This window comes from Panicum virgatum, chromosome 9N (assembly GCF_016808335.1).
Source record: "Panicum virgatum strain AP13 chromosome 9N, P.virgatum_v5, whole genome shotgun sequence".
NCBI lineage: Eukaryota > Viridiplantae > Streptophyta > Magnoliopsida > Poales > Poaceae > Panicum > Panicum virgatum.
In genome coordinates this window covers 58,089,575-58,115,729 of record NC_053153.1, presented here as the reverse complement: position 1 = coordinate 58,115,729, position 26,155 = coordinate 58,089,575, and the positions used below count along the sequence as shown (strand labels likewise).

Sequence of the window (26,155 nt, the reverse complement as noted above, 5' to 3'; positions counted from 1 at the left end):
GTCTAGGCGTCAACTATTGTTGACACAGGTTGAGAGAGTACGATCAGAATGTAGATTGAGATAAATAGGTAGAAGGAGCAATATTTTAGAGATATACCCCCTGATCGGCTGGCCGAAGAAGTGGATTTAGGGCTGGCTAGAGCTGCCTGCTCCAGCCCAGCCACTTAGGGCGTGTTTGATAGGGTGACCCGTGGGCTCGGCTGCACTCCCGGGAGCTCAGTAACGTGTTTCGCTCCACTTTGCCTTCCCTCATCCCGGCCTACTAGGGCCAAAACCACCCCCTCAGCCTGGCTCCACTCATATGCGAAAAATACCGTAGCTGGGGAGCCTGGCTCCGCGCGGCGCAAGGCGGACGATTTGGGCACGATTTCGGTTAGCGGCTTGTGGTAGTTGGGCTGCCAGCCCGACTCCCAGACGCTCCCCAAACAACACCTGAGGACGCCCAGGTTGGGTCGGGCCACTGCGCCAAACAAGAATGGGTGGCCCATTGCCACCAGGCTCTGGCTGGCCTTGGCCTGGTTACTGGGTCGAGCAGGCCGTAGCCACCGTTCCAAACACGCCCTTATTTTTTCAGCTGAACAAGCTGATAGATTATAGACCAGCAAAGAAAGAACATAGGAGAAAGAAAGCAAATGCCATTTCATTTAATTTGTATTTCACCCTCATTCTGAGCAAGGCATATACAGCATAAATCTCCAAGAAAACGAGCCATGGCCCCTGAGATGATAATATGTACGTTAATAATACTTCCACGTCAAAGGTGACCTTGCGTTACCTTTCATGGAATGGTAATAATTTAAACGGTAGCCTGTTGTGTTAACTTGTGTTGTAGTAAACATGTTTATAGTAGCCTAGTAGGAGCACAATGCAGCATCTATAGTAGCTGCCTTAGCTTGGGCTAGAACCGATTTGAACACCCCAAAATTATGATATTTTCTGAAAGTAAGAGTTTTGTTTTTTGCAAAATTCCAGCGTAGATGTATGGCTGGCTCTGGAGTCTGGACGGTTGGATCGGCTACAATAATAAACAGGCCCTAATACAACGGCTTCACGCGGGGAGCCCGGAGCAGGCGGACGCGAGAGGGAGAGAGACAAACCTACCGGCGGCAGGCGCGCGGGCAGCCGGCCGGGCCGCGGCCACCCACCAGCTGTCGCCTGCCGGCTGCCGGCCTAGCCGCCGGGGTTGGTTACTTTTTTTTTTACCTTTACCGTAAAATACAGACCCCCGTTTCCATTCCAGGGGTGGGGGCGGGCCCCGCGAGTCAACGCGGCCTCCCAGTCCCACCCCTCCACGCCCACTCGGGCTGTCGGGCAGCCGCAGCTCCCCAGAAAAGGAAGCGCTGCCCGAGAGCACAGCTCTTGTGCTACCTTCCCTCCCCCCACAGCCCCCATGGCGGCCCACGACGCCCCCGCCACCGCAGCAGCAGGCGACGGGGCGCGCCGCCCGCCGCCGCGGCCCACGCTCTCCCTGCCCCCGCGCTCCGCCGTCGAGTCCCTCTTCGCCGGCGCCTCCTCGGCCGGCGCCGGCGCCGCCGAGACCAGCCCCGCCCCGCTCACCCTCGCCGCCGCGTTCTTCCCCGACGCGCCCTCCCCGGCCTTCCACGGCTCCTTCACGCAGCTCCTCGTCGGCGCCATAGGCTCGCCCGCCGCCGCGCCGGCCGTCCCCACGCCGCCGTCCCCGTTCGCCGTGCCGCCGGGCCTCAGCCCCACCGCGCTCCTCGGCTCGCCCGGCCTCTTCTCCCCAACGGTACTCCCTAGACCCCCCGGGGCCAGTAGCCGGAACACCTCACCGTTCCTTTGCCTACCTTGCTCGCTCGCTGGCTTATCCAGTTGTGCCTGGGGTTTCGGCTGCTGCGTCATGAGGGGTGCTTTCTAGTTAATTAAATTCGCAGGCAGTATGCTAGTACTCCTATTGCTGCCTCCTAACAGTGTTGCGGATTCCTGAGGGTAATACAGTGTGACGGTGTCCGCCTTGGACCCGCACTGGAAGATCTGCGTGCAGCGTGGAAAGGTCAAGCACGATCGCTAACTGACTCGTACCACCTCCGTGGTCCTGCCTACGTCGGAATGCCGTAGGCTGCTGTACCCGATATGAGGCTAGTCGCCGATGGTTGCTCTGGACGTTAGCAATTTGTTTTTTGGGGGAAATTATACTGAGATACTTCTGTTGCTGATGTTTTTAATGTCGTCAGAAAAGTCCTGTTCTTTCCCTTGCTTGCAGCGCCAGTTGCTTTGATTGACATTAACATTATGATATCTCGTCAGGCGCACTTTCAGAAATGGGATTCCATAGTTTTGTTCTTTATTTTGCAGTGATAAGGCTAGAATGGTAATTGGATAGATTGATCAGTAATGTTTGCCTGCTCCTCCATGTATGCATAGTTCATGATGTGAGTTGCTTGTGTACAATCAGGTTTTAGCATTCTTTCAGATAACAGGTCAATGAAAAGAATACTTGAGCTTGGGGAGAAAAGTAGAAAACTAAAGTTTAGATTATATCAGCTGTCAAGGTTTTATGCATAGTTACATTTGTTAGTTGCTTGCTGTAGAAACATATCATGAGAATAGTTACATTTGTAGTTGCTGTAACAACATATCATGAGAAAATTATAGTGGTTTACAACTGCGTTAAGCACATCGTTACAGATGTGAAATCTGGAGATGCCGCTTTTAATAGTTTCTGTGGTAAGCATGATTGATATAATCTGTTGCCTGACAAACGTTTCCATGTTATTCCTGTCATTTGGATCCGCTCAACTCTTTTTGAATGTCTTTTTTTTTAATGCTCTATTGTGCTTACTATTAAATGCTACAGTTGCAAATAGATATGTTTATATTTTGGATTAAGCGATTAATTGTTACTTTTTTTCCTGCAGGGGAGTTTCGAGATGTCCCATCAACAAGCCTTAGCACAAGTAACAGCACAAGCAGTCCACTCACAGTTCAATATGATCAATCACTCAGATTTCTCGATCCCTTTTTCATCGACAACAACACTAGCTTCGACATCACAGCCTCAGCATGTCAACCCTGCCAATGTGACATCGACGCAGGAGATATCAACTCTGCCGTCACATACAGGTAAAAAGAGCATTGAATCTAATGAGATTTCACAAGGACTCCAAAATTCCGCACCCGCTTTTGATAAACCTGCTGACGATGGATACAACTGGCGGAAGTATGGCCAGAAGGCAGTTAAGGGTGGGGAGTATCCGAGGAGTTACTACAAATGTACCTATGCAGGTTGTCCAGTTAAGAAAAAAGTGGAGCGCTCAGGAGAAGGACACATCACTCAAATAATTTATAGAGGTCAGCACAACCACCAGCGGCCACCGAAAAGGAGGTCCAAAGATGGTGGTGGTCTCCTAATTGAAGCGGGTGATTTCCATGAGAATGAAGATGCTTCAACTAGATCAGAACCAGGCTCCCAAAACCACTCTGGGAAACATGGGGGTTCCAATGATGGCATAGCAGGGCCTCTGGTGTCAAGGAGGAGAGAAGGAGATGAGCAATTGTCGGGTTCAAGTGATAGTGAGGAGGAGGAAGATGCTGAACAAAAAGTTGGCAATGGAGATGCTGGTGGTGCAAATGCAAACAGAAGGTGGTTTCTATAATAGATTTTTTTTTCTATTTTTCCAAGCTCTGATCTATAATTGTTAGTTTTATTGGGCAGACATGTGCCAACTCCAGCTCAAAGGATTATTGTGCAAACAACTAGTGAGGTAGATCTTCTTGATGATGGTTACCGATGGCGCAAGTATGGGCAGAAAGTGGTCAAAGGGAATCCACACCCAAGGTAACCCCTTCGCATTTTTGACTTGTTCTCCACCTTCTTTGAATGCATCCACTCTGCTGTGATTTTGCATATACCTTTGGAAACAACACATTTAATTGGAATAGCTCTGCATAACACCATTATCAAGAGGTACTAGCTATTATCTATAAGCTTATAAGGACTTGCCTCTTCTTGAAAAAAGGTTACATCTTAAATTGTTATTAGCTTTGTTAATTAGTAGGTTTAAGTATGTGCCGTAGTAGTTATTAGTTCATTTATTTAACAGATCCTGTACATGACCCACAAGATATGAAACGTACAACAGCCTTTTGTGATATTGAACTGTTGATCCACCCACTGTTTAAGTAGTGAATAGTATCATTTGTTACGCCAGCAAAGCCAAAACATGTACCTTGTTGGTCTATGGTGCGGGCTCTTAGGATCTGGCACGGTGTTGGGTCAAGTATGGATCTTTTGAATGTAATCTCAATACCCTGAAAGTCCCATGCAATATCGCTGGTGCTGAAAAAAAAACTCATGGTAGCCTCCTGCACCTCACCATGATCCCCCCATGTCCATGTTTGTTGGTTTTCAGTTAGGATACTTCAGAAATTAAATGTGGGGTATCAATAACTTTAGTCCCTTCGATCCACAGGATCTGTATCGTCAAAAAGTTTTAGCTTTGACCATCAATGCATGCAGGATTATGGCAACATAAAAAATGGTGTTACAAGATCCACCTTAAATAAATACTTTTCAAAATGTATGCTTCTTTTATTCAAAGTAACATATTTCTATTGAAATTGGCAGTTAGTGTAATTGCCATTGCTTTGAGATTTGTGAACCTTTTAGAAATAGGAGTGCAGAAGCCAAAAGCCACTTGTTATAAATGGCACGTGAGGAAGAACCTTTGTTTGATTTCGCCTGGTGATGGTGCCTACATAGGAATTGATTTCTGATACTACCAAGTTTTATTCCTAATTGCTATTCATAGGAACTTTTTATGCAGGACCTGTTATTTTGTGCAGATTTTGTTTCAATTTTTCTCTTGGGGAATTGTGTACAGACGAGCCTTTCTTGGCAGCTCTCCTGCGTTTTTGAGAAATATTTTGCAGTATTTTCGCAAAGACATTGTTCTAGTGGAAATCTGCTAGGGGCGATTGTCTTTTGGAGTGCATTTGCTTCTTTATTGCTGAACTATGTCCTGCAGCAAATACACCCAAACAGATTTCCGCTATTACACTGTCCTAAAGTAGTCACAAACACAAAGTAACTATATACCCATTTAGTGACCTGGATGTGGTGACCTGCTCAAGTGTTGATTTTAGCCCTCTTAACAACCCCTGATCCCCATTTAGTGCTCCTATGTACAAACTTTCAGTTTGTGTATTAACCAGTACAAATAATTCTGATTAGAATATTTATTAACGTACGTCTATAACTACTCGATTCAATGATAAAATTTTACGTCAAAATCCATCATCAATTGGGAGTTACAAATATGCTAACTTTGTGACAACTAACAAAACAAAACAAGGATAAGGTTTGTGACTATTAGGCCAAAATAGTGATGACGTGGTAGATGCATGGCCATAAAGCCTGCTTTGTTTACATATAATTGTTAACAATAACAATGGACAGTTGAAATGTATGGCTTGACGAATAACATCGAATGATTAAATGGCTAGCATTTTTTATCTATCAGTTATCAATTTTATTTGATAATGCATCTTTCTGAACATACCTGGAGTATCAATTTGAATTCTATTTACACTTGAGATATTTGAGATATCTATTCTGGTTGTACTGTGCAGGAGTTACTACAAATGCACGTATCAAGGGTGTGATGTGAAGAAGCATATCGAAAGGTCATCGCAAGACCCGAAGGCTGTCATAACGACATACGAAGGGAAGCACAGCCACGATGTACCCGCAGCCAGGAACAGCAGTCATGCTGCCGCTGCTAACGCCAACGCGGCATCCTCCACCAGCTTACCACACAGGGGACAGAATTCAGCATCCAGTAGTGGCAGAGGAGCAGACGTGTCGTCGGCTTCTTCTATGCTACTAAAAGAGGAAACTGAAATAACATAAAGTTCTGGAGTGCCTAGCAGCCTGAATTTTTCTGTTCTCGCGGTACATTTCCTGGGTGTGCTGCCACGCACTGTGCTGGTTGCTGGAGCAAATTGGCATTGTAAATCCTCGGCATGGTTTTAGCGAAGAGCGAGATCCTTTTGTTTGCGCACTTCCGACAGCTTTGCACTCCCTGTTTCGCAGCACTGTGTTGCTACCCCGTTGGTTGTAAATGCCATTAGTGTTACCCATGGAGAACTATATAGTAGATGGCAGCTTTCATCAGCCAATTGTATATGCTCTATTTGGAACGTTTAACTGAGATGATTTGTAGATACACGGCCGACAGGATATAAAAAGTTATAGTTGCTGATGACTGTTTGACATGGGCCTGGGGTGACCTCCCTTCCAATTTTCCAGGTATCCAATGGTCGTGTTTGGTTCTTCGGCGTTGCCTAGCGCTAGAAAAGAATCTCGTATGCATGGAGTACTAAATGAAGTTTATTTGCAAAATTTTTTCAGGGAGGAGTGTAACTTTTCGCGACGAATCTAATAATGGTAGTTAATCGATGATTTGCTACAGTAACCATCTTCTAATTACGTGGTCGAAGGTCTCATTAGATTCTTCCGGGTTCCTAGCACAGAGATTCTGGAGTTGATTTTATAAACTGATTTTATTTGACACCATAATTAGCGGTCAAAGTGTTACTATTCCTAGCCTTCCAAAAAACCAAACAAGGCCAATCTCGAATTATATTGGTCCATGTTGTTGACCAGCAACGAAATTTGTTCGTTAAATATGTAATATGGGAGTATTTTAGGATAGGACTTTGTATTATAATACTCATAATTTTCATGTGACATACCCCAATTCACTGGTGATCAGTTTCTATGAGTCAACTATGCTAGTATGCCAATTTCAGAAAGAGGACTGTCTGCACATCGATATCAACTCTTTTTCTAAAATGATTTTTTTTTTTGCATCCGCAACACCGTAGAATAATATTTAGGTGTGGTGGTAACGGATCATGACCCTATTCACAACCAAACTTAACTTTTATATATTTTTAGCTCAAAATTATATAAGGTAAAAGACCAGCCCTAAAAGAATTCAATTTTTAGATTATCTAGACTAAAATTTGAGGCTCCTTACCATATTATCTATTGGGTCTATATTATCTATTGCAGGAGACCCGTTACATATTGATACTCTCATCCATTTAGTTGTCATTTCAGACAACAAATTTATACTAAAATGAACTAAGTTTTTTTTGTTCTAACGACAAATAAAGAAATATGGAGTATATATTTTATTGAAGTGTGCATTCAGCCATCCACAGAAAATCATTTTTCATTTATCTTTATTTATTATTGAATCTCTTTTTTATGTTATATTTATTAATCTCTTACTTGAAGCTTCATCCAGCGTGGAGAGGAGTGGGAGGAAATCCGGAATTACGCGCTTCGTTTTCGTTGCCGTCATGCTAGCCTTCCGCACGGCGCCGGCTCTCACTCTGCCCACTACTTGTTCGACAAAAAGTCTACCCGTTCCCGGGGCAGCGACCTCCGCCTCCCCAGCCAGCCTCCTGCCGTCCTGCGGCTGCGGCGGTGCCCTCTTCTCCCATGGTCCGCCGCGCGCCTCCCAGGCCCGTAGTTCCGTCCGTGCATTCGCTCCCCGCCCGTAGATATCGGGGGCATGGCGCGCTCCGCCGCATCCAGGGGAACGGTGTTTGATGTCTTCCTACCGCGGGGCACTAGCTCAGATGGCTCGCGGAGGCTACTGGTCCGTGAATAGGAGTATAGGATGAGGTACGCCCCTTCACTTTTGCCCGTTCTGATTCTGTACTCTCAGTGCCGCTCAATGTCCTGCACATTCTGCCCTAAAAAAAAGAACAATGCTCTGTACATTCTCTCACCTGGACACAGCCAAGCACGGTTCGATGGCCATGCTGAATTAGTCGGCGATGTCATGTGATTGCAAATTGCAGCGCTGCTGCGCTGGCTAACATACACACGTACGTGCAGCTGACATAAATTCGGCGACCAATTTCTTGGAGGCTGAAAGCTAGGACTGGTTCACCTCCATGGTTCCACTGCATACAATCTGCTCGTAGTGTAAGCAGGCAAGTGCCTGAGAAGGAAACTCAGAAGCAAAGTTTGGCTATTCCTGATTTCTGTCAGCATCTTATCATGGGAATGTTTATGTTGTCGAATGGCCATTTCGTCTTGTCAGGTTTAATATCTATCTGTGTCTGAAAGTGACATATTGCAGCCGGCAACTTGAGTGGAAAAGGTTAGATCGTGACCAACACCTGAAGGGTCGGGGTCGTATTGGCTTGTATATACATTATTACGATTATAGAAAAGTTTTCGTGCTTACATGCAGGCAGAAGGGGCAGCATTTTAAGTAGAAACTAAGATGTGGGGTCATCAGTTTTTTTCCTCATTCTTTTCTCACCGATTGAATGGGTCTAGCCTTCCAATAGCTCATACATGCAACCACTATGATCAAATGTGTCACTTGTCATCAACTGTGACTATTGTTGGAACTTGCCCATGGTTAACAAATTCAATCTTGTTCAGCCTAACACAGCAGAGGACCTGCTCAGGGAGCTCCTCTTGCTTCTGGGCCTGCAAGATCATTATAATTAATTACAATTAATATAGACTGAGTATGAGATATTTCAAGAGCAATTCCAGATAAACTGCAGTGTTAGTTATTCATGGGTATGGAAAATTTTCTATGCAAGTCAACGGTGAGCTCTATGATTATCAATTTAACAGTATTTGATGAATCTGAAATTTGTCTTGCACCCAAAGAAAGACATGAGGACATCTGTTCTCTGCAAATAAGTAGAAGAAGCGGAAGAAGATTGATAGATGCATATTTGGTGAAAATCTAAAGGAAAACTTACCTGAATTGTCAAACCCAAATCGAGGATGCCATTCTTTAGGCGTTCCCTAAATGAATCTAGTCCCTTCCTAGCAATGTAGCTGAACCGGTGTATATCAAGATCTACCTCAAAGTAGTTCTCTCCCTGGTGAGGTAAGAGATAAACATTAACTGGTGGTTTCTAGAATACCATACAATCTGATTACCACCTAACAACATTGTGTGTTACTTCACAGTTCAAACAAGTACATCACTTTACCTCATAGAAATTATGTTGGGGCCGTGAGAGGACTGGCTTCTCATTGTATGCTTGGACAAGCTTCTTCTCTGTGGAACCCAACTGGAGGTCATCTGGGTTGACCAATCCAGCCATGATTTTCAATCGATCTCTGTACATGGTGGTAGATTCTGATGTAAACCCTTTTACCTTCTCAGATTCATTCTGAAAAAATTTCTGTTGACAGAAGGATTCTGTTAGCTCACAGAAAATAATTCTGTTTGGGAAATAGAGATGGTGAACTGGAAAAGGCTAACCATGATAGAATCCTTGAAATGATCCGAAACCTCCTTCTCATAGTATTCAGATATCCTGAAGTACAAGACGAGGCTAAAGCCTTCTCCGTCGCTGTCACCGAGGAACATGGCAGCAGGGTAGGTAGGCATCTGTGATTTAGAGAGAAAAAAAGAGAGAGAGCTTGTAATAGTAGAACTTTACATGATAGTCAAGCTATACCTACTTCCATGCAATTTGCAGGGGAGTACCTGGATGTTCACAATCAAAAGTGACGGGAGCTTGGGATGTGTTCTGATCTGTGGAAGATCAAGGTGCTGAGCAATGTGATGAACCTTCTTGGTGCAGGCAAACAAATCCACCCCTATCGGATAATAAGCAGCATAATTTGGAGCAGCACATTTCTTCTTATCTCTGCAAAGATTTAAATCAGATGTTCGGTTCATACAGCTCATTTCATGCTTATAGATAAACATATTTGATATCGTTATTTCCAAGTTTCTTGTCATACTTTAGGAAGGTCTCACTCCTCAACTTGAAGAGGGATGGATCAATCCGTGACCAACATCCTGTTGTCGGCTTCTCACCTCCACATGGGATTGTTTGCCCTACCTTTGGACGGACAACATATTTCTTAGATTTACCTACAGTGAGATTTTGAACATTAGCTAGATTGAGAGGGGCGACAAACTGAAACAGAAACTGGACTTACCCAGTTCACTGCTGTCTTCATAGTCATCGCATGATGTCTTGTATGAGAGCCGGATGACTGTTGACTTTTTTGTTGTTGGGCTTCCACCAGTCAACTGCTGCATCTTGTCATTGAAGCTAATAGAGTGCAGCAGCTTCCGTAAGCGGGATGGGGTGGGACTCTCCTTGTTATCATCATCTGAATCATTTTTATCCTTCAAGCCCTTGAAACTAAAGGAGGTCGGTAAGCACTTGGTGGCACACACGGACAAGTTTTGGCTCCTGTGTCCAGGATCATCACCTTTCAATGCAAGAATATCAGTTAAAGCTGTAGGAGTTGTTGAATATTTGTAATGCTTATTCCTTTGAGGTGAAATTGTTCATACCTTTATCTCTTTTCAGGTACTGTTCAATAGATAATGTCATAGGCACACCACGGCATATCTCACCAATACGAGAGAGTGTGTCGGCAAAACGGGAAGCGCTCTCATATTGCTTATTTTGGTCCTCATCTTCGTCCGATGATGCTGAACTATCTGCAGGGGAATTCAAACCTTGGACATTACAGTTATGCCTACCTGAAAGCGAGGAAAGGCTCGGGAATTGGATGATTGATTAATGAGGGTAGAGGGTACAATATATAGGCAAGGATAGTCTAGGATTAGGGTTTATAGAACACACCCAATCAACCATGATCTTTGCCTAATACAAATCAATCTATCACAAAGCCCACGGCAGCCAGGCCAATAGGCCGGCGCCCCACAGCCCAACAGGGCGGCCCAATCTATCACGCTAACCCCCCCCCCCCCCCCCCCCCCCCCCCCCGCAGTCTGATCGTCAACCACTTTGCACGTTCAAACTGGATCTAAACTCAGTGAACACCGAAGATGGAAGACCCTTGGTGAAGATGTCTGCATACTGGGACGAAGTCAGGACATGCAGAACTCTCAGATCACTGATGGCCACCCGCTCGCGAACGAAGTGAAGATCAATCTCAATATGCTTGGTACGCTGGTGCTGGACTGGGTTGGAGGACATGTATACTGCACTGATGTTGTCACAGTACACCAGTGTGGCGCGACGGAGAGGGGCGTGAAGCTCCTGAAGGAGCTGGCGCAGCCATGTGGCCTCAGCAACACCATTAGCCATGGCGCGGTACTCGGCTTCAACACTGGATCTGGAGACGGTGGTCTGACGCTTTGAGGACCAGGAGATCAGGTTGTCCCCAAGAAACACAGCATAGCCCGAGGTGGACTTGCGCGTATCGGGACATCCTGCCCAGTCAGCATCAGTGTAGACCTGAAGATCAGCTGAAGAAGACGGTCGCAGCAGAAGGCCAAGGTGAAGAGTGCCTCGAACATAACGGAGGATCCGTTTGAGAGCCGCAAGGTGGGGCTCTCTGGGGTCATGCATGTGAAGATAGACTTGCTGCACAGCGTAGGCAATATCAGGCCATGTGAACGTCAATTACTGTAGAGCACCAGCAAGACTCCTGAAATCCGTAGGATCTGAAACAGGAGAACCATCAGCCGCGGCGACTTTGGGATTGGTGTCGACGGGCGTAGAGCATGGCTTGCACTCTGCCATCCCAGCACGATCAAGGATCTCAAGCATATACTATCTCTGAGAAAGAAGAAGACCATCACCACATCGCTGAACATGCATACCAAGAAAGTGATGCAGTTCGCCGAGATCCTTCATAGAAAACTCCTGCTGAAGAGCTGAAATAATCCGCCGAAGAAACTCTGAGGATGAGGCAGTGAGGACGATATCATCAACATAAAGTAGTAGATATGCTGTATCTGATCCGCGCCGGTACACAAAGAGGGAGGTGTCTGACTTGGCTTCCACAAACCCGAGAGAGAGAGAGCAGATGCGTAGCAAACCGACTGTACCAAGCCCGAGGAGCCTGCTTCAACCCATACAAGGACTTGTTCAGACGACAAACAAAATCCGGATGGGTGGGATCCTCAGAACCAGACGGCTGTATGCAGTAAACTATCTCAATCAGGGTACCATGCAGAAAAGCATTCTTGACGTCGAGCTGATGAACAGGCCAGCGCCGAGAGAGAGAGCCAAAGAGAGCACTGTGCGAACAGTGGCTGGCTTCACCACAGGACTGAAAGTCTCCGAGAAATCCACACCAGGCCGCTGGGAAAAACCACGAAGAACCCAGCGCGCCTGATATCGTTCGAGAGACCCGTCCGCCCGGAACTTGTGCTTGAAGATCCACTTCCCGGTGACAATGTTGGCCCCAGCAGGACGAGGCACAAGATCCCAGGTGTGATTCTGTAGAAGAGCATCATGTTCCTCTACCATAGCAGCTCGCCAATGAGGATCAGCCAGAGCACTACGGTAGGTCTTCGGGACGGGAGACAGGGCGGCGGTGTGGAGAATCGGGCGAGGTGGCATCCGATACCCAGTCTTTGCCCGTGTCAACATGCCATGCTCATTGCGCACTGGAGGAATGGCCTCAGCGCCCTTGGGCAAAGGGGGCGGGCCGTCGAGCACAGGAGCAGGAGCCGGCGGGCGGCGTGAGTACACCTTGGTGATCTCACGCAGTGGGGGCGGGATGAAAACCGGCGGAGGCGCGTCGGACGTGGCCGCGCGTGGCGCGGAAGGAGGGGTACCCGGTACGCGCCGCGCGGGCGGGACGTAGAGCGCGCGCACCGGAGACCCTGTGGGCGACGCCGCGCGTGGCACTGGTGAGTCCGGAGTGGACTCCAGTGAGGCCGCGCGTGGCGCAGGGGAGGCAGTCCTGGTCTCCAGGGGGGCCGCGCGTGGCGCGGTGGTCAGGGTACCCGGCGCGCGCCGCGCAGGCGGGATGTAGAGCGCGCGCACCAGGGACCCGGAGGAGGACGCCTAGGGCTCCGCGGGCGCGGGAGCCACGGGGGGAGCTGAGGCCGGCGCCGCGCTGGAGGAGGCGCCAGTGGGAAGTCCTGCAGGAAAAACTTTGTGCATCGAACCAATAGGAACGGGCACAACATCAGTAGCATCTAAAAACTCGAAGTCCTCAGCCTGGCGAGGGCCATTGTTCTCAGCAAAGGGAAAGGAAGTTTCATCAAAGATGACCTGCCGCGAGATGATGACTCGGTTGGAGGAGAGATCAAGGCAGCGGTATCCTTTGTGATGAGCGGAATAGCCAAGGAAGACGCACAGGGTGGAGCGCGGGGTGAGTTTATGTGGAGTTGTGGCGGAGAGGTTTGGATAACACTTGCAACAGAAAACCCGAAGGTGATCATACGCCGGGGGTTTGCCCAGAAGGGTGAGGTGTGGCGTGGAGAAGTCGAGGGTCTTGGTTGGCAAGATGTTAACCAGAGAAGTCGCCGTGGAGAGGGCCTCAACCAAGTAGGTGGGTGGCATGGATGCCTGAAACAGTAGGGAGCGAACGACATTATTTATGGAGTGAATAATACGTTCAGCTTTACCGTTCTGAGGCGAGGTGTAGGGGCAAGACATGCGAAGATGAATGCCTCTAGTGAGGAAGAATGTGTGGGTACTGGAATTGTCCAAACTCCTTGCCATTGTCGCACTGAACTTCTTTGACAGAGGCGCCAAATTGGGTAGTGGCGTAGGAGATGAAGTTAGACAGCGCGCTGAAAGTGTCAGACTTAAAGCGTAGGGGAAAAGTCCACAGATAATGAGTGCTATCATCAAGTATGACCAAATAATATTTAAATCCTGAAATGCTAGCAACAGGAGACGTCCAAAGATCACAATGAATAAGATCAAACTGATGTGTAGCACGAGACGAAGACGCATGAAAAGGCAGACGAGTATGTCGCCCCAACTGACATGCATGACACAACTGTGAACAATCCTCTAACTGAAAGGAAATACTAGCAGCAAGCTTTGACAAAGCTTCATGACCGGGGTGCCCGAGACGCCTATGCCACAGTGGAGAGGTAGCTTTGGCGATGAAGGAAGAAGCTGGCGGTAGACGAAGAGGGTACAACGGGCCGGAGCTATTGCACCTGACGATCTCTGTCCGTGACGGAAGGGCCTTCACAGAGCAACCAGCGGGGTCAAATTCAACAGAGCAATTATTATCGGTAGTAAACTGGCGAACAGAGATAAGATTCTTAATAATTTGTGGTGACACAAGAACATTATTAAGACGTAAAAAAGGAGATAACTCTGTGGAACCAGTGGCTGTGACAGGAATGACGGAGCCATTACCGACAACAATGGATGAAGGAGTAGGATACCGCGGGGAGCAGGCATGCGAAAGTATATGTGGTAGAGAAGTCATGTGAGAGGTAGCACATGAGTCGAAGTACCACTCGTTGGAGGGGGGCTGGTTCAGCGACGCCGTGCTGAATGCGGAGGCCAGTGACTGCTGATCCCAGGAAGGGAGGCCGGCCATGGGGTGGTAGAGCCCTAGGGCAGTCCACTGGCCAGCGCCATCAGTGGCCGAAGAGGGGGCAGCAGCCTGCTGCTGCTGCGGGGCGACGTAGGGCGGCAGCTGCTGGGCGAACATGGCCTGCGGCTAGGGAGGTCGCGGTATGGGCGCCAGAGGGGGGCGGGGACCAGGCCACATCTGAATGGTCCCCGTCCAGGGGTTGTAGAAGGTGGGCCAGGGGGCGCTGGATGGAGCGTCCTTGGCCCCAGGGGCGCCGGCAGCCTGCTGTGGCTGCGTCCCCTGGGCGCGCTGGTCGGAGCCACCCGTGCTGTTGCTGTTGCCGCCGCCGCGTCTGCTGCGATGGTTCGAAGACTTGGCGCTGGATGAGTTGCCCCCCCCCGGAGCCGGAGGCAGCCTGCTGCTGCTGAGGGGCAGAAGCCGCAGCCTTGGTGGAGGCGGTGAGGGCGGCGGCAGGGGTCTGCCGATTCTCCAGAGTGATTTCCTCAAGGACGAGGTCATCACGGGCCTCTAGGAAGCTGGGGAAGAGGCGGGCGCGTCGGAGAAGTGTCCCAACATGGGCGAAGCGCTCGTTGAGGCCTCGGCTGACGCTGAGGACGAGTGTCCGATCGGTGATGATCTCACCGAGGGAGCCGGGGTCGTCGGCCATCTTCTTCATGCGGCGACAGTAGTCGGTGACGGAGAGGTAGCCTTGGACGAAGTTACGGAATTTCGTCTCCAGCTGGATGGAGCGCGCCTCCCGGTTGCTGAGGAAGAGGGACTCGACGGTGAGCCAGGCGTCCTTGGCAGAGGTGCCTTGGGAGGAGATGATCTCGGCGAGGTCGTCGGTGAGGGTCCCGAGGATCCAGGACTTGACAACGCAGTCCATGCGTGTCCAGTCCGGGGATGCAACAGCAGGGGCGTCGAGGTGGACGTGATCCTGGACGGAGAACTTGCCGAGGGTGAGCAGAAACTGATCACGCCATCGGTTGAAGTTACCGGAGTCGACGTCGAGGATGATCGGGACGAGGCTGCGGATGTTGGTGACGGCGACCGCCTGCGCATGCAGATTCAAGAGGGCAGCAGCCTCGTGAAGGAGCAGGGCCGCGTGGAGATCGGTGGGGACGCTGTCACTGTCGCGGTGAGGGGGCTTCGGAGGGCCGAGGGCGTCTTCGGCGGCGGCGCGCTCGCGGGCCGCGCACGCCAAGGGGGCATCGCGGGCGGCAGCAGCTGTCGCGGCCTCCTCCTCGGCCTGCGCGGCGCGTGCCATGGTGGCGTCGTACTCGTCCTGCCACGCCTTGGCGAGGCGCTGTGTCTCCAAAGCGGCGGCGCTGGCGGCCTCCTGCGCCTGGCGGCGGGCGAGCTCGTCATCCTGGGCGGCCTTGGAGGCGGCGGATGGGGACTGCGGAGCAGAGCCTGTCATGGCGCGGGATTGGGAGGCGGCGCAAGGGAAGGGGTGGGCGCGACACGACGGAAGGCCGGCGCGCAAGCACTGCACGGCAGGGCGCCGGCGTGCTAGGGCAGCGGAAGGTGGATCCGGGAGAGAATCCGGACTCTTGATACCATGAAAGCGAGGAAAGGCTCGGAAATTGGATGATTGATTAATGAGGGTAGAGGGTACAATATATAGGCAAGGATCGTCTAGGGTTAGGGTTTATAGAACACACCCAATCAACCATGATCCTTGCCTAATACAAATCAATCCATCACAAAGCTCACGGCAGCCAGGCCAATAGGCCGGCGCCCCACAGCCCAACAGGGCGGCCCAATCTATCACGCTAACACTACCTGACACATCAGTTCACAACAACCATTCCAAACAACTCCTAATTGTTAAGTTTCTAATGTTCTTACCTCCATCTACACTCTTGAATTCATCATCAGAATCATCTTCAAGAATGCTTACAGAGTCAAACCAGGCATCTTCGTTGCTGCAACCTACAACGGTATGAGAAAATCTGGTTGATTCATTGCCTCGTACTTATCAGCTTACATGAACTTTTACCTTTACAGTCCCTCTGGCTGTGATGCCACTGCATCTGCGTAAGGTGGAATGTCTTGGAAAGCTCCGATTTGCCACGGTTTGCAGTCTCGACATGGACAATCTCGCTCATTGAGAAGCCGGTCATGCGTCCTCTCGTATCGCTCAACTGCTGTGACTGGGGTGCCTCTGGCATGATGGACCGGGAACGGCTGCGGACTCTTCGTCCTCTGGTGTAATATCTCGCTGGCCTCCTATGCTCTAGGGCAGCCTTGGAAGTACAGGAACCCATGGTGGTGGATACTTGTGTGTGTGTGTTTTCTGTTTCTGGTATCCTCAGTACTCTTTAAGGTAATTCACCTTCACTGTTTGTACACACTGTGGAGCTAGAGATGAAGGCCTAACCTGCAGTCACAACAATATAAGTTTGATGTATGTTTAGCAGGGTTCTAAAGATTCGCAAACAGACAGTGCGAGTGGAGTGATTTCTGTGGCACCAAAGATCGAGTATTCTCAACTAGACAGACAAATGTGAGGAGAATGTAACAAGAAACTGGATAAACAGAATGGAGAGCTACCAGATTGAATCCAAGAAACGCAAATGGTTTCGGAAAAGCAAGAGACTTGGAAAGTGAGGGCAAGGTTTGGAGAAAACTTAAGCCGTTCTGCAATATAATGTTGTGTAGGCTGATAATTGATGGATTAGTTTGGAGAGCATGTGCTCGTTGGTAGGTTGGCATTTTGCATTATATGCATTATTGTAGACAATGAATTATATCAACTATTCCTGGACAAATAATTAGGCAACTTTGAACTTCAGGGAAGGTTCTTGTTCAGTTTGCATAATGAAGAGAGATCTTCTAGTTGAAGAGAAATATGGTTAAGCAGATTGCCTTGTACTGTCGGTAGGGGTTTCGGATTTATGCAATGATCAGATAGATGCCGCGTTTGCAGGGGGTATCTGCATTTCTTGAAGGATGTTGATAGTCAAAGAGAAGCAAATATTCTAGAATCAGCAGTCGGACAACCAGCTACGAGCTGGAAAGAATTGATATCTGAACAAATGAATTATATGTTAGGCAAATGAGTTAGGGAATAATAGAGGAATAAATTCTTGGAGCTGTACGTGCAACCAAGAATAATTGTTGTTGTCAGGTTTGCTTTCTTTATTTTTGGTCATGTAGAGTAAAACATATTTCATCTTTTTTTTTTGCAAGTATTCAACTTTGTTTTGGGAGGAGTTATTCATCTGTTCAGCAAAACATCATTTGGCTGCAAACATAACGTATTCAGAAACATGCTAAAAAATATTAGCCCCCCTGTAGAAATGAGTAGAAAACTGAGTGGTTGTTAGACTTGTTGGGATGGAGGTAATAATCTAACCATGCCTCTTGGCTCTTGCTCTGAACGAACGTAGATCCTCGTTTATTATTGTAATTATGTCCACATGCACGGCCGGCGTATGATTTTTTTTAATATCTAACTAGGTCAGGATACAGTGGCGCTACGATGACACATGGGCACGCACATACAAGAACATACACTACCTTTTCTCTTTCTCCCTAAAATTGGTTCCTTTGTAATACCCTCTCTGTTCCAGATCATTTTTAAATTTATCCTAAATCAACCTTTGTAAGCTCGACCATGCTTTTAGAAAATAGCAATAATTATAGTTTACTTCTTTGATGTGGTATATGGTAATAATCTTTCCTTTGGCTAAACTCGTGATAGTTTGGTGTTTCGTTGTGTTGTGTGCGTTTGTTTGTGTGGTGTGTACGCTTCGGCGCGTTATGTACGATTGCTTCCTCTTCTTATATGACATGGCAGTGCTCCTGCTCTTAATTTCAAAAAAAAACCTAGAAATGCTTAATTAAAAATTAGGTAGGTGTGGCGGCTTAAACGACCATACAAACTAGGATGATAGGAACATGAAACACGTAATTTTATTTTTCCCTGAAATCGTGTTGTTGGTCCAAAAAATTATCTTCTTGGTTCAGCATATACAAGGTTCATTGTGAAAGTTTTTTTTTTTTGAAAAGGCATAGTACCAGTTTTCCTCTAAGGAAACACCAGGTGGCGAAGCCCCTACTACTGAATATATATGTTTAATTAACAAGGAGCCAAGCGTGGCATAATAACATTCCCATCAAACCGAAGAAAGTATACAGCGTAAAGCACCACATCCCAATGTACCAAATAAGGAAAAGAAACAGCATTCATTCAGGTAATAACATGCATAATTAATCCCAATTTTCAAGAAAAAAAACCCAAACAAATTTAACAGGATTCACTCGGTGAAAAAAGAGAGAGAAGGAAACAAGACACGATTCAGCTAGGGTGGAGGAGGGAGAGGACCAACCGCTCAGGTCCTGGAAGAAAGCATGGCGCGTGCAGGCATCAAGGAACACGAACATGCACTGACTGAGCCGGGAGGCTGACGGCGTGCGAGGCCCCCGCGCGTCTCCCTTTGGCACGGTCGACGTCGAACCGCCGGCCGGTGAGGGGGAGCAAGCAGCCGCCCTCTCCTGCGTAAAAGAGGCTGGACGGCAGCCGGGCAGAAAATAACCCATGCGCCCACCTCTTGTAAATTAGCAACACCTATGTATAGTGCTTTTCCTTGTTTGGTGCCGTCCTTTTTTTTTGATAATATGTATCTGTATTTCAAGCAAGGAAGACGTACAATACCGTAGACAGATACAGACACGTACGTATAGGATACGGAGACAGCTGTGCCAACCAAACTTCACAAAGGACCCTAATAAAAAGCAAAATTACATCCGAGTCCCTAGATCCTTCGCGAACCACCGACACTCGTCGTCCTCGTCGCCGGCCATCACCGCCGAAGAAGATGGCGAGCACCACCTTGAGCTGGAGAAGTCACATCGCCCGCTGGCTTGAAAAGGAGTCGAAGTAGACACCCGTCCCGAAGAACAGGATGAAGCCGTCGGCGATCGCCCATCGACCGGGGCTGCGCCCCAACACCTCCGACTCCTGAATCTGAGCTTGTGACCGGCGACCACTGTCGTCGAGGAAGAAAAGAGCCAGATCCGGCCGGCCAACAACCAAATCCCAAACAGACAGCTCCACATCCAAGCAAAAGAAAGGCAGCAGCGGCATCACCTGGAAGATGATGACCCACCGGCACTGGACTCCTGTGAACAAAGTCCCAACCTTACCTTAGGCGCTGGAGAAGGATGCCACTGGGACGGAGGAAAGGCGGGCACAAGTTATTCTCCAGCAGCATCGACTCCTCCGCCACGCCGACGCCGCACAGACAAAGCCGCCGCGAAGGGACATCCCACCGGCGAACCCTAGCTCCGCCATCGACGATGACGAGCAAACCCTAGACTTAGGTAAACATCTACCTACTTTATATACATCCGCGCGACGATTCCCCAACTCATCCCCGCCTCCGATGCCACGCAGGCCGCCGGAGGGGAGAGAGGCCGGCGGAATCGCTGCTGGAAACGCAAATCGCCCCGCTTTCGCCTTTGACAACTGTAGCAAGGGGAAAGCGAGCGAAAGAGCCGGGTTTGTTTGGTGCCGTCCTCCTCGGATAAGGAAAGGTGTGCGCTCGTCGCTGCCGGTACCCATTGCCAGCGAGTGAAAGGCCTCATCTTCTCCGACCACGGTGATCTTCTCCGCTCTGGCAGGAAGCGGCAATCGCACGCTCTCTAAGGAATTAATTAAGAGTCTCTTTGTTTGAGCTGCAGCTTTTAAGTTTTTTTTTTTTAAAGCTGCTGCTGGCTTTTTACAAGATGTTTGGATTTCTGAGTATAAAAACTACGAAAAGCTAGACTTTCCATCTTTTCATATAAACTCAGTTTTTGTAGTTCAGAAGTTGCACGATAGAGATGTTTGTTATTTGTTTAAGCTTTTAGCATTTCACACTGAGAAGCTGCCAGGAAACTCAAACAAACAGGCCAAAGGATTTCGATAGCTATTCTCCTAGACGTCCAATATCAAAAACAAAGGGAGAGGTCGTATGTTTTAAAACAGAGAGTATGTGCATCTCTCTCCAACAAGCTAAAGCGAATTAAAGCCCCAAATGCCACCAATGCATATCAGATAAGCACATACTGGACTTGTAGAACATATTCCTGAGGTAGCTGTGCAACAGCAATGGGCACAGAAAATATCAAGTGCAAAATCAGCGTTTGCGCTTTACAGTAGAATAATGATTATTCTTTCACTGGCCGATGAGTAATACAGTACGATATTAACACAACAAAGAGCAGAACCACTACATCTGCATGCTAAATGTTTATCGCTGAAATTGGTTCCCAGTTGAAGTTCCAGGCTGCTCTCTTGCCGCTTTACTGCACACCAAAGGCGGCTAGAACTGAGAGGCTAATAATCTGGTATGGATGCAAAGGTGTAACCTGGTGCTCCTCGCCATGAATAGTAAGCAACCCGAGTTTCGTAAAAGCCTGCAATTATGCCAAAACCATGTGAGTGTTCCACTTTCCACAGCCATAGAAAATGCACACGATTTTCAACAGCTGCAAATGGAGACATAAAAAGTGTGACCTTCTCTGCAATAATAATGCCAGTACTGATTGCAGTATCAGTTGAACATGAAGCCTACTGATTCCCTGATCGTAGGAGTCCACTATCAGCTACGATTACAGAACAATGCACAATTGCCTTGTTTACTATGAACTTTTCGAATCTTGTGTACGGCAATAAATTTCTCTCTTAAGTCAAGAGATATAACCATATAAACAAGAAAAACTATACTAATAGATATTTCTGAAGCTAAAGAGAGTGGACAATAACAGAATAATAAAAAGGAAAAAATCAATAATTTTGAGGAAATAAATGCACATGCTTTGGTACTTCAAATTAACATACCAGGAAGGAAGGAAAGGAAGCCCAGGAATAAGAGACCATATGCCTGAGAACTATCACCCTCCATGTGACCTGTGAATATGAAGTATGAAAGGAAGAGAAGTGAAGTTCCAAGGAGGAGGAGGAACAATGCCAGGGCAATTGACTTCCAGGGGATCCTCCTGTAGGATTTTGGAGTGTAAGTGAACCGAAGATCAACATCTTCTTTAGCAGGATTGTTGTACTCCCCATCCTCTACAGGAAGAGGTGTGTAACGAACATTGCGTCTTGATGCCATATTTCAGTATCTGCACTGAGAATGTTCCTGCAAAATATGAATCCAAAAAATGACAAAAACAGAAATACCATATGACTGAATCATGAAAGAGTTCTTGTGCACCGTATCATACATACAAAACTGTCGTACAGGACAAGATTTTTCATATCATCCATACACATTGTGGCTTAGACCAAATGGCCACATATATCCTTCTTTTTTTTTACCTGTGTTGCCTAGTCAGCTGGTATACTTGTGTTGGTCAGACCTCTATTTCTGTGCATAATAGATACATGTTTCGTTAACTAAGTGCACTAGTGCAGTAGTGCTGATGCTTATCTCTTGGCAAGAGATAGTACCCTACTTTTTCTTCTTTGTGTATTCGAGGAAAAAAAGAGAGAGAGTAGTCTACTTGCAGTAGATGTATAGCCCTGGGCACGGATCTCAGGTAAAAGAAAATACACATTGTAAGATACTTGCAGCGTACATTGGTTTGTGCTTCTGCTTTACTCATAACTTATTAGGAAAGCTCAGTTCAAGTCTTTTCTGCTTTAAACTTGATCAATAGCCCAAACAGAAGACTATGGCACAAAGGCAACATAATATAACCTTTTTAACATGCTGCGATGTCCTATGCCAAATAGATCTCAAACTGCAACAAGATAAAATTGTTTTGCTTGCCATATTTGTCATAGATGAACATTCATAAACAAAAAAGAAACAGAAAGAATAGAACAAAACATGACCAGGCATCAATAAGTAATGCTTGCCTTAAAAAAGCGAAGCGAATCAAGACAAATAGAAAGAGAAAAAAAATAAAACAGTAGCTCAACTCCCTACAAGACAACTTGCCATCCAAGATGGCTAGTTACCTACAACTAGTTTCCACTACTTTTTAACCCTTCATGTTTGGGCCACACCATATACAGAACTCCCTCCTTCCCTTCCTCTCCACCATGGACCGAGCCATTGAGGCCTGGGACTAAGACCACTGATGTAGCTTATGTTCCATACTTCCATCCAGACACATGACAATATAAAAGAATAATCATATTAAGTACAGATCTGTATTAGTTAGAATGCTTATCGCAAGAAAGCTCAACTTTTGGATGCACTGCAAGGCCTCAAAGGAGAACCACATTTTCTGGATGGAAATGCAATGCAAGAGTCTAGAGAGGAGGCTCTGGCAGGAGATGTGGCCAGAAGGGATGCTGCTACAGCCAGGGTTGTCAATTGTTGGACCAGAAAGCAGATATTCTGGTTTTTGCTATTATATTAACAGAACCTAGAGTGGAGAGAATTAAGAAAAAAAAGGCTATATGCCTGGGAACGAGTCAAAACTCAAAACTCCATTCATCCATAACTAATAAAAGATGAAAGCTTATCAAGGCTGCAAGAAAGTTCAAATTATCCGCTGAGAAATGTATAGGGTATAGAATAATATCGAACCCAAACAAAGGACAGTTATTCAAGGACAGAGAACACACATATTTTTTGAACGAACAAGCACGAGAGAGAGCACACATATAAGATAATAAGAGAAAGGAGGAACATTACGATACAAACATAAACAGTAATCAGCATCACTTCCTGGTATAACAAATCCTTGTGAGACATTGATTAACAAGTACCATCTTATGATCTTAATGTCCTCATCTTGGGAACTAGAATAGTGGAATGACTTCATATAAACACCAAATGAATTCTGAAATTTTTGTTCTTACACACAGCTAATTGGAGAAACATGGGAATAATTTCTAATACTTGAATACTACACAATATATACAGTACATCAATCCATGCTTCAAAAAAAACTCTTAATTGTATAATCATAATATAAAGTAAACTGCCAACTAGCATGGGACACCATACCACAATTCACTAAAATATGTACCTCGAACTATTTAATGTGTTAGTTAGCCTTTAAAGCAGAAGTGCATCTTTTAAGAGGAAGGAAACCTGTCGAAAATGCAGTAAGCTAGCTACACGAGAAGAAAACAAAGTTTAGTTGCTTTAAGTTCCAATTTTGTTCTAATGGCATTCACAGCAAATGTGAAATTGCGGAAAAATATTTTACAATCTACATACTACACAGAGAAGGACATAATGCGGGAGCACAAGGGTTCAACTTGAACTCACAAAGGACATAAGCGCCCCGTCGAGCAACCGCTCGGACAAGATCCAGCTCGCAAAGAAGTTGCTGTGGCCAGGAGGAAGAAGAGGAGGGGGCCGCGCCCGCGAGGAAGATGAATAGGGGGCCGCGGCCGCGAGGAAGAAGAGGAGGGGGCGCTGGTCGCGAGGAAGAAGAGGAGGGTGCCACAGCCGCGAGGAAGACGAGGAGGGGAAGCAGGTTGCAAGGAAGGCGAAGAGGGCGCCGCGACCTCAAGAAAGAAGAGGAGGGAAAACAGGCAGCGAGGAAGACAGGATCTCTGACCTTGGTGGTGTAAGGGCAAATCTCCGGCAGCGGTGGTCGGCGGTGGAGTACTGGATTTCCAGCGGTGGAGGGTGGGCGGAGTTCCGGCGGCGGAGGGTGGGCGGTGTTCCGGCGGCGGAGGTCGTGCGTTTTTGTCGCGAGGAAGAAGAGCGGAGACCAATGCCGTGTCAGCCACTCAGCTAGGCCCGCTGGACAGTGACACAACATTAAGTGCCATTGCCATCTATTTCTATTTCTAAAATGTGGATAGGGCCACGTCGATTGAATTACAGTCAGCCGTTGGATCAATATCGGTGGATAGTGCCTCTCACACCTCGACGCCGACCGCCACCTCATCCCGCACGCCGACGCCGCACCGAACTAGCAGCATGTCCACCTCCTCCGGCCGAGAACTCGATCTACTCGGAGTTTAGTTCCAAACAGCGACGGGGATATTGAATCGGCAACACACGAGCTTGGAAGGAACACAAATCAAACCAATGGAATCTCACAGCAGGAAAAGAGGAAGAAGCATGCTACCATGAAATTGGACAGACCTGTGTAGTTAGTTCGTGGAGAAGAACCAAGGCGTGCTACAGGATCCACGCAAAATGGTGCGGACGAATGCGCAGGAGGCTCAATCTGAGCACCATCACCTTCTAATTTAAGCGATTGATGCTCGATTTGGTTGGACAAGAGGTCGATCCGAGGACAACGACCTTAACCACGCCGGGGAAAAGCTCGATCTGGTCGCTAGGGAGTATGTTGGAGGGGAACTGGAGGAGGGGGCCGTCGCTTTGCTGAGGGAAGAAGCAAGTGCAGCGGCAGCCGGCGAGGCGTCGGGGAGAGAATATTCTCGGGGAGAGGTCATCCGGCGGCAACGAACGGATAGGGTCAGGGACTCGGGTGCCATCGGTTGATGCAGCCAGTTTTTCTTAATATTTTGTGGGACCCGCAGCAGACTTTTTTTGACCATAAACATTGTGACTTCTTAATAGGGTGCTCGCCTCTAATTTGAGCTGCTATTACGAGGATCTCTTATGGGCAGTTAATTTACGGTCGACTGTAGGGAGAGGTTCCCTACGGTCCATCTTTAGACCATTTAATTTGTTTCTTTTTGTCCATCTTTAGACCATTTAATTTGTTTCTTTTTTAAGTAAGTTTTTGCCATTTTCTGATAAGAAAAGTTAAGACAAAATTAGAGAGAGAGCAAAAATTTCAAGGAAAAATTCATGAGATAGAAAAAAATTTCGAGAAAATTTTTGGAGAGATAGAAAATTAACCAGAAAGTTTTGAGAAAAAAGAATTGAAAAAAACAGAAGAAGTTTTTTTGCAACTAAATAAAGAAAAAGTTTGGGAAAAAAACGTGTACATCCTAAGCAAAAAATAGGGAAAAAGTTTTGTAAAAAAAACTTTTAGCATCCAGAAAAAATAAAAGAAAAAAATCGGCTTCGGTCGGCGGCGAGCGGGCTGCCGCTCCCCGCCGTGCCGCCCGGCTTCCTAGCCGGCGGCGAGCGCGCCGCCGCTCCACCCTGCTGCGGGCCCGCCGCACCGCTACCTTCCCGCCGCCCCGCCGCATCTCCCCACCGCCGCCCCACCGACGCCGCACCGCTGCCTCCCCGCCGCACCGCCGCATCTCCCCACCGCCGCCACCGCAGGCCTGCCGCACACTGCCTCCGCGCCACCGAGGTTGGCCCTCCGCCGCTCCGCCCAAGGCGGGCCTGCCGCCGGGCAGCCGCCACCATGGATCTGCCTGGGTGGAGTCGGGTGAGGAAGAAAGAGGGGAAGCGGAAAGGGGAGCAGAGGAAAAGGTGGGGTGAGCGCGGAGTCTAACGAGTGGGTGGGATCGACCGTGAGATTAGAAAATTACGGTTGGCTGTATAATCAGTATCGGGATCTCTTATTCAGATTCCAGCTTCCTATTTTCTGCCCGTTCAAATGCACTGAATCTCTCTGGCTGGTCTGGGCAGGATGGCTGTATGAACAGTGACGTCTGGTTCGGATGCACTGAATCAGCCCAGCCAGCCCAGCCGAACTTGCTTATCTGAACGGGCTATTTATTTTGTACTCCAACCGAACTCTCATATGTCTTTCTATATCTTATCTTCAATCTAAGTATTATTTATGCAAACATTCGTTATTACCAATTATAATTTTCTTAATAACTATATTTGATACTAATAATTATTGAGCGGATTTATTTATAACCATTAATTTCAAATGGCTATATTTCAAACGGCTATATTGATCAATTGGTCAACGTAGGATTGACGGACCAAATACCAAATCGGTCGATTGACTCAATGCACACACAGTGTCAATTGACAGACTAAATCAGCCAATGCACACCTATTCCTCAACCTGAGTTCACTC

The 26,155-nt window shown here is 47.5% G+C and overlaps 4 protein-coding genes and 1 long non-coding RNA gene across 12 annotated transcripts; 3 read left to right on the top strand and 2 right to left on the bottom strand.

Moving 5' to 3' along the window:
• The first annotated feature begins 1,302 nt into the window (after positions 1 to 1,302).
• Positions 1,303 to 6,234, top strand: LOC120690528 (probable WRKY transcription factor 3). Of its 3 annotated transcripts, XM_039973208.1 has the most exons (5): positions 1,312 to 1,747; positions 2,877 to 3,081; positions 3,244 to 3,601; positions 3,674 to 3,796; positions 5,590 to 6,234. In XM_039973208.1, exons 1-5 carry the CDS (start codon positions 1,391 to 1,393, stop codon positions 5,867 to 5,869), a joined length of 1,323 nt encoding a protein of 440 aa, XP_039829142.1. In that variant the 5' UTR covers positions 1,312 to 1,390; the 3' UTR covers positions 5,870 to 6,234. The 3 variants fall into 3 exon arrangements, 2 of the variants coding, with proteins under 2 accessions (XP_039829142.1, XP_039829141.1); XR_005681797.1 differs by having other exon boundaries at positions 1,303 to 1,747; positions 2,877 to 3,601; positions 3,661 to 3,796; XM_039973207.1 differs by having other exon boundaries at positions 2,877 to 3,601.
• Positions 6,235 to 7,298: 1,064 nt separating this feature from the next.
• On the top strand, positions 7,299 to 9,742 carry LOC120692668. Its single transcript, XR_005682699.1, has 3 exons — positions 7,299 to 7,657; positions 7,874 to 9,396; positions 9,496 to 9,742. It is a non-coding gene; the product is annotated as an uncharacterized LOC120692668 (long non-coding RNA).
• On the bottom strand, positions 8,366 to 16,554 carry LOC120692667. Its single transcript, XM_039976041.1, has 10 exons — positions 16,287 to 16,554; positions 16,136 to 16,219; positions 10,329 to 10,478; positions 9,956 to 10,243; positions 9,764 to 9,920; positions 9,504 to 9,666; positions 9,276 to 9,404; positions 9,001 to 9,195; positions 8,764 to 8,886; positions 8,366 to 8,479 (listed from the first exon to the last, which is right to left on the bottom strand). The coding sequence occupies exons 1-10, from the start codon at positions 16,552 to 16,554 to the stop codon at positions 8,366 to 8,368; spliced, it is 1,671 nt and encodes a 556-aa protein (XP_039831975.1).
• LOC120692666 lies at positions 10,769 to 17,184 on the top strand. Its single transcript, XM_039976040.1, has 3 exons — positions 10,769 to 16,227; positions 16,295 to 16,613; positions 16,708 to 17,184. Exon 1 carries the CDS (start codon positions 14,859 to 14,861, stop codon positions 15,798 to 15,800), a length of 942 nt encoding a protein of 313 aa, XP_039831974.1. The 5' UTR covers positions 10,769 to 14,858; the 3' UTR covers positions 15,801 to 16,227; positions 16,295 to 16,613; positions 16,708 to 17,184.
• A 3,140-nt stretch (positions 17,185 to 20,324) lies between these two features.
• LOC120688057 (transmembrane protein 230-like) lies at positions 20,325 to 24,689 on the bottom strand. Of its 6 annotated transcripts, none has more exons than XM_039970194.1 (5): positions 24,340 to 24,689; positions 23,804 to 24,257; positions 21,979 to 22,382; positions 21,117 to 21,417; positions 20,325 to 20,692 (listed from the first exon to the last, which is right to left on the bottom strand). In XM_039970194.1, the coding sequence occupies exons 4-5, from the start codon at positions 21,388 to 21,390 to the stop codon at positions 20,613 to 20,615; spliced, it is 354 nt and encodes a 117-aa protein (XP_039826128.1). In that variant the 5' UTR covers positions 21,391 to 21,417; positions 21,979 to 22,382; positions 23,804 to 24,257; positions 24,340 to 24,689; the 3' UTR covers positions 20,325 to 20,612. The 6 variants fall into 6 exon arrangements, with proteins under 6 accessions (XP_039826128.1, XP_039826125.1, XP_039826124.1 ...); XM_039970191.1 differs by lacking the exon at positions 21,979 to 22,382 and having other exon boundaries at positions 23,804 to 23,991; positions 24,074 to 24,257; positions 24,340 to 24,688; XM_039970190.1 differs by lacking the exon at positions 21,979 to 22,382 and having other exon boundaries at positions 24,340 to 24,688.
• Between the last annotated feature and the right edge of the window lie 1,466 nt (positions 24,690 to 26,155).